Raw genomic sequence first — 7352 nt, 5'->3', positions numbered from 1 at the left:
ATCTAGGGCCTTCATAACAAGTGTCCTAGGAGAGGCACTGGCTCCGTTGAAACAAGACTTAAAGGACATAAAGAAAGACCTCAAACAGGTTGGTGACCGAGTGGAATCATTAGAAGCGGGCTACAAGTGAGTTGTGATCTTCTACACAGCAGTCTCCCACAGCCTCGATCATGCACAAGCCCACATGAATCTCCTCTACAATCTCATCGAAGATCAAGACAATCGAGGTAGGAGAAATAATCTGCGTATTAAAGGCCTACCTGAGGCTATACTACCAGACTCCATCATGGTGTCGGTGCTGGAGTTGTTTACTGCATTACTTGGCCCAGAGGCGACGGATGACCGGGCCCGCAGAGCATTACGCCCGCTGCCCAAACCGCAAGAACCACCTAGAGATGTCATATGCAGACTGGTAAGCTTCCAGTGAAACATCTCTTAGAAGTACTAAGACAAAAAAACATAACCTACAGGTGGCTCCATCCATTTGGCTACTGATAAATGCTCCTGGTCACAAAATGGTAATCAGATCCCGTGCTGATCTAGCACAAGTATACAACACCTTGGAGATGGCGACATTGGACATACCGGACTGGAATAATGTGAAGAATCTCACAGATCTTCCAGCCATACCGGTGATCCCTGCCTGGACACCCAGCGCCACCTCAAAATCGCAACGCAAAAGAAAGAAGATGGAGAGGATGACCCCGAGAAGACTTCATATTGATCCTGAGTGATAGATTATAATAGCACCCTCGTCATCTCTCTCTATGTTATAGACCTCACATTCTGTCTATCTTTTATTTTCCTTTCCTTACTGTATAACCTAAAACGGTAATACCTGAGAAGAAATCGGGGAAAATGTCAGGACGGAGGCTATATAGATAATTAAACTAATACGGTCACAAACATCTCAATTTTATCTATTGTTCTGGTTCTGATCCAATAGTCAGGCTAGGTTGATGTACTGCTCCGAATCGGTATCAAATGGTAGGCATACGTACGCCGAGAGAAATCACACACAGACTGTCACAGAGAAGTCAATGCTAGATGTTCCGTTTATTAGTCATGATACAAAGGTTTATATAGAGCAAGAGGGGAACTTTATGACTCAGCTAATTGATCTCATTGTCACATTATTTGACCAATGGTCACATATCACATGTATCATAATAGCAGAAGTCAGCAATATCAAGAAGTGTTTAGTAAGGGATTAATAAGGGAGTTGGCTGCTGCTTCAGGGGCCATTTTGTCAAGCAAACTGTTAGTTATAATACAAGCAAGTATACACTGAATATATGATTCCACAACAGTCCCCCCTTGTAGACTTGATTGTAGACTTTCCCTAAACCTAACGAATCCACAGTGAATACCATTCGTATCCTCTTCACCGACAGTGGCGACAACCTATCCCTTGTGGATAAGCTCCCGGTTAAGCGGACTTCTGATAATACCCTGGGATTCATCTGTCCCTAATTCTCATGTCTTGAATCTTCAGTCTTGGGTGGAGGAGGTACATCAGCTGGAGATGGAGAAGGCGGAGGTGTTGGAAATGAAGGGATCACATCCTTATCTACTACTGTACTAGCTATTTGTTCATAGAGGAGCAGTATGGGTTCTTTAGCAGTCTTCTTCTTCCGGGTGATGCGGTTAATGCAAGAAACAACAAATTTGATCAGTATGTAGCTTATCAATAATATCAGGGCTATCTGTAATATCCCCTGAAATATTCCCATCAGCCATCCACCAATTCCCTTGAACCAGTTACTGGGATTAAGGAATGAGAAAGTGTCAGACCACCATGTTGATTTATCTGCTCTATGAGCCTCTAACCATTTATCACGTATCTCACTCATTTTTTCCAAACCTGCTTTTACTTGTAGATTACCTTGTGGATTGATATAATGGCAGCATGCGGTGCCTACTATCTGACACATACCTCCGTCCTTTGAAGTCAAATAGTCTAATACTAAAGTGTGTTGATTAGTGACTATGATAAGCTGATTCTGGACAATGTTAGATGTGTTCAGCAGTTTCATTATCTCCCAAATCTGATCATCTAAATAGTCAGTAGCCATTACTAGTTTGTCATACGTTTGCATAATCATAGGATAGATGAACAGGGTACTAAAGAATTTGTTGGCACCACTTATTTCCACAAGATGGGGTTTTCCATTTGGTCTGGGAGTGTTCTCTGCAGCTCTTTTATATAAGGTGTGCTTGGGGATAATATTGACATTCAGGTTTCCATGGGGCAGTATAAAAGTGGCTGGCGTGAGTCTAGCAATTGTACACAAACCATTGAAATCCGGAGGAAGCCATTTATATGCCCTGTGTCCACATACTATGTATATGTTTTCTGGAACAGAGACCACCGTACTATTGAACAAACGAGTGATTAAGTGGGCTAATATGACACCTTCTGCTAGTTTTCGACCTTCTTTTTGACCCGCTGTGGTGTTACTGGTTATCCCTGTTATCAGGTCACCTATACTGCGACGGGCGCAGGCTAGGTCACCACTTGCTCCAGCATATATGCCAATGCACTGTACTGGACTATCCAGGTTGGAATCATTACAGCCTGATTTGTTATGGGAACTAAAAACCATACCTTGGGTCTGTACCTGTAGACAGTGACAGTGGGTCCAATTTGGAAAGCAGGATACATTGCTCCACATATAGTCATTCCAGGGCATATTGCTATACTCAGCTGAGGGTCCGGTTCTGTTTATCATTAGCCATGGGGACCCATCCCATGCTACCACCATTAGGGAAGCTTTCCTGTTGCCATCTTTAGAATTTACCTCATTTATACTAGAAAGGAAGATAGCTGATCCTGCCAAAGCTTTTAACTCTAGGAGGGTTAAGGGTACAGCTAAATAAGGCATAGCCTTAGCATTTACTGGGCCATATGTACATATCCAACAATCTTTTAGTGAGGAGGTGGTGTCAGAGTCACCTTCCCTCAGGCTCTCATACAACACCTGATGATGTTTAACAAACTTATTGTCCCACCCGTCATCCTTTCCTGGGGGAGGTGTGTATGCACTGGTGAGTGTTAATAGTGCTAACAGACGGAAGAAAATCATTTTATTAGCTCTGGATCTGGCGGGTTCCTTATCCTTTTGCAGTGGGAGGCGTGGATCCAGGTGGATCTTCCTTCGAGCTTTACAGAAGTCGGAGTGGTCAGTAGTACTTGGTAGGGCCCCTCGAAGCGTGGTTCTAGAGTACTTCTGACGTGTTTCTTGACCACTACCCACTCTCCTGGTTTCAGAGTGTGGCTGCCTGCTAGGGAGTCAGGATCTGGAATGGAAGAAGAGACTTGTGCATGGATGTTAGACAACTGTTTGCTCAAAGCTATCACATACTTTGCAATAGATTCATAATGCATTTGCAATTGTTGTGGGAAGTACAGCCCCATCCGAGGTCCTGACCCAAACAATATCTCATGTGGAGTCAGCTTGTGGGGAGGTTTGGGAGTGTGCCTGACTGCAAAGAGTGCTATTGGTAAACACTGAACCCAGTTGAGCCCTGTTTCCCTAGTCATTTTCAGCATTTTTTACTTTAATACCCCGTTCAGTCTTTCGACCTTGCCACTACTTTGGGGTCTGTAGGGGGTGTGGAATGCCAGGTGTGACCCTACCATCTTCCAGACCTCTTGGGTTAGGTTAGCAGTGAATGCTGGGCCCTGATCACTCTCAATGACCTCAGGTACCCCGTACCTACAGACAGTTTCCTGTATCAATTTCTTAGCAGTAGTTGTTGCTGTCTGATTCCTGACGGGGTAGGCTTCTGGCCACCCAGAGAACATGTCTACCACTACTAACACGTATTGAAACCCTTGGCACATTGGCATCTGGATATGATCGATCTGGATCCTCTGGAAGGGGTATAAGGCTTTTGGGAGACATCTTTTGGGCGTAGGCTCAGTCCTACCGGGATTGCATTGGGCACAGATTAGACATGACTGGACATATTTCACCAGAACAGGGGTGATTCCTGGGGCTACCCATATTTTATCGATGAGCTCTTTCATTATTGTCTTAGATTGATGAGTGGGTCATGGGCCACAGAGGCAATTATAGGATAGAGCGCTCTAGGCAAGCACACTTTCTTCCCTTGTGTCCAAAGTCCGGATTCTTCTTCAAGGGCTGACTCTTTCATCCAGGTTTCCTTTTCTGAGCGAGTGGCTTGCTTCTGCATCTGTTTCAGTAGATCCCATGATACTTCTTGTTGTTTGTGATCCTTTTGTGCCAGCATGATTTTATCTGGCTGTGCTCCTTCTTCTTCCATTGCTGCCTGTTTGGCTGCTTGGTCAGCCAAGGCATTTCCTTTGGCTTCTGGTGTGTCAGCACGGGTATGCGCCTTTACTTTGATTACTGCCACTTTGGTGGGCAGGAGTACTGCAGCCATTAAAGCCTCTACTGCTAAAGCATGTTTAATTGGAGTTCCTGCGGCTGTAATGTAATCTCTGGCCTTCCATATTACTCCAAAATCATGAACTACTCCAAAGGCATATCTGGAGTCTGTGTAGATGTTGGCAGTGGAGTCTTTCGCTATGAGGCAGGCCTCAGTAAGAGCTATGAGTTCAGCCTCTTGTGCTGACTGGTCTGGGCGCAATTGCCTTGCACACAGCACTTCATACTCACTAGTGACTGCCATGCCTGTATGGAATTTCCCTTTGTCATCGGCATACCTTGACCCGTCCACAAACAGTGTCCAATGTGGGTTTTGCAAAGGAGTATCTTGTATTGATGGTGCTGTTCCCACTTCAGCTTCCATCATTGTAATGCAATCATGATCTGGTTCCTCATTAGGTGAGCCCATAGCTGTCCATAATTCCTCTTCCTGGAGATCCTCTTCTGCCTGTAAATCAATAAAATCCACAAAATCTCTGTCTGCAGTATACTCCCCCCTTGGGAGAGGAAGGAGTGCAGCTGGGTTGAGGATGTGGCATCTCTGAATTGTGACATTATCTGGCAGGAGCAGACTACACTGAAGCCTGAGGTGGCGTTGTGCAGTGAGGTGTTTAGGTTGTGTCTGTTGAAGGATAGCCGAGATGTCATGGGGAGCCATGATGGTGAGGGGGTGTCCTAGGATAATGTCAGCGATGGCGTTCAGAAGTGAACTAGCAGCATGAACGGCCCTGACACAGGAAGGGGTGGCTCTGGCTACAGGGTCTAGACGTTTTGAAAAGTAACCTAGAGGTCTATTACGACCCCCATGGCTCTGGGTGAGAACTCCTGTAGCATGACCTTGACGTTCCATGACATAAAGGCGGAAGGGAAGGTTATAGTTAGGAATGCCAAGAGCTGGGGCAGTGATAATGGCTTGTTTGAGAGATTTGAATGCTTCTATGGCCTCTGCAGTCATTTGGAAAGGAACAGTAGCAACACGGGGTATGCAGTCATACAGTGGCTGCATCAGAACGGATGCATCAGGGATCCATGGCCTACAGTATGAAATTAGTCCCAGAAAGGTCTGCAGTTGAGGGGTATCTGGCAGTGGGATGTCTGAGACTGCTTTCTTTCTGGCATCCGTAAGGTGCTTACTGTCTTGTGAGACGCAGTGGCCTAGGAAAACAACTTTTGGAAGACACAACTTTAATTTGGAACGTGAGACTTTGCACCCAGCATCTGCCAGGAATTGAAGAAGTGAGGTAGATGAGTCCAGGCAGACGGGGTGTGAGTCAGCACAAAGAAGTAAATCATCCACATATTGTAAGAGTTCCACCTCTGGGTGCTCTGCTTGCCATGGGTGTAAGATGGAAACCATTGCTTTGCTAAAGCAGGAAGGACTATTCTGAGCTCCTTGAGGCAAATCCGTCCAGGTGTATTGGTTTCCATCGTGTGTAAAAGCAAAGAGAAATTGGGAGTCCTCATGCAATGGGACAGAGAAAAATGCATTTGCCAGATCAATGACTGTGAAGATAGTGGCCGTAGGAGGAATGCGTGCAAGCAAGGTGTGGGGATTTGGAACAATGGGGGGTTTCAAAGACTGTGGCCTCGTTGATTGCTCTGAGGTCTTGGACCATGCGATACACAGGAGGCTGTCCTTTTTCCCTTTTCTTTTTGACTGGATATAAGGGCGTGTTACACGGTGAAGTGGTAATTTTGATAGCCCCATTTGTAAGAAGAGCCTGTATCTGGAGGGTGATAGCATCTCTCTGGGAAATGGAGAGAGGGTATTGTGCTTTGTATGGTAGTAAGTTGGGATCCTTCAAGGTTACAGTGACTGGTGGGACCTTGAGACGCCCAATGTCCTGGGGACCTTTAGTCCAAAGGGTATCAGGGATGAGGTGCAAAATGCTTTGCAACGTATCCCCTTGTTCGGGTGATTCAGAGGGCTGGGCTGTTAATGCCATCATGAGGCAGGTTTCTTCAGGACACAATGCTGTACCTAGGACAACTGTACCATTTTCTTTGAATTGGATGTTGGCCCGGATTTTCTGAAGAAAATCTGAACCTAATAAATTAAAAGGGCATGTCTGGCTTACAACAAATTGTGACATTACTCCAGTGGGTATATGCAACTGTGGGGATTGGCCTTGGAACTTAGTGGAGGGAGTAATCAAGAGAGGCTAAGTAACAGGGTTGTGCTGGGTGACCCCTTCTAAACCAGAGCAGGGTAAATGTATATCTGTGAGCCAGGAAGGGAGTATGGCAGTCTCACATAACACACTGCGGGCTGCACCAGTGTCTACAAGGAATGAGAGTTCCTTCCCTGCCACATCGAGGGTGATTCGAGGGGCGGGACCAGCAGGAGGGGCAGAGACTGCCATACACGGAGTGTCCCCTCCCAGCAACACTGGTTTGCCAATGTCCTATTGGGGTGGAGCTGGCCATGGAGGAGGAGTTCCTCTTTGGCTCTGGGCTGCTGGCCACAGATGTCTGGAGCGGCTGTTTCTCTTTATGTGTCCTGGCTTGCCGCACCCATAACAGACACGGGGTGGGGGCCTTTCCTCTCTTTCTTCTCCTGTCATGACAGCCATAACTGCTGTGCGGGTTTTCTTGGTATTGCTCTCCAGCCCTTTTGCAACTTGTTCTAAGATTTCTAAGGTTAATGATTTCCATTCTGGGCGACAGGTAACAAGAGCTTTGTTCAGGTCTGGCCTAAGGCCATCTACAAATGATCGGGCCAGAAGTCTCAGGTGCACAGGTTCATTTGGACTGAATCCCATATCTTTATAGTTTTGTCTAACTCTCTGAACAAACTTCTCTACTGACTCTGCTTTATCCTGTACCATATCTTGCAGGGTGGTAGATTGTTCTGCTAATTTATCCTTTGCCCATTTATACAATTGTTGGATGAAATGGTAGCCGGATTCTGGATCTCGAGTCTCAAAATTCGCTCCA

At 46.0% G+C, this 7352-nt stretch overlaps 2 protein-coding genes across 2 annotated transcripts; both read right to left on the bottom strand.

Annotated features, from left to right (window-relative positions):
- Positions 1–1183: 1183 nt before the first annotated feature.
- LOC121002335 lies at positions 1184–5511 on the bottom strand. Its single transcript, XM_040433772.1, has 2 exons — positions 4887–5511; positions 1184–2071 (listed from the first exon to the last, which is right to left on the bottom strand). Exons 1-2 carry the CDS (start codon positions 5419–5421, stop codon positions 1470–1472), a joined length of 1137 nt encoding a protein of 378 aa, XP_040289706.1. The 5' UTR covers positions 5422–5511; the 3' UTR covers positions 1184–1469.
- LOC121002336 lies at positions 3910–4851 on the bottom strand. Its single transcript, XM_040433774.1, has one exon. The coding sequence runs from the start codon at positions 4822–4824 to the stop codon at positions 4033–4035; it is 792 nt and encodes a 263-aa protein (XP_040289708.1). The 5' UTR covers positions 4825–4851; the 3' UTR covers positions 3910–4032.
- Positions 5512–7352: the final 1841 nt, after the last annotated feature.

This window comes from Bufo bufo, chromosome 5 (genome assembly GCF_905171765.1).
Source record: "Bufo bufo chromosome 5, aBufBuf1.1, whole genome shotgun sequence".
In the NCBI taxonomy this organism is placed as follows: Eukaryota; Metazoa; Chordata; class Amphibia; order Anura; family Bufonidae; genus Bufo; species Bufo bufo.
The sequence above is the reverse complement of the archived record's forward strand: the minus strand, read 5'-3'. Positions and strand labels throughout refer to the sequence as shown.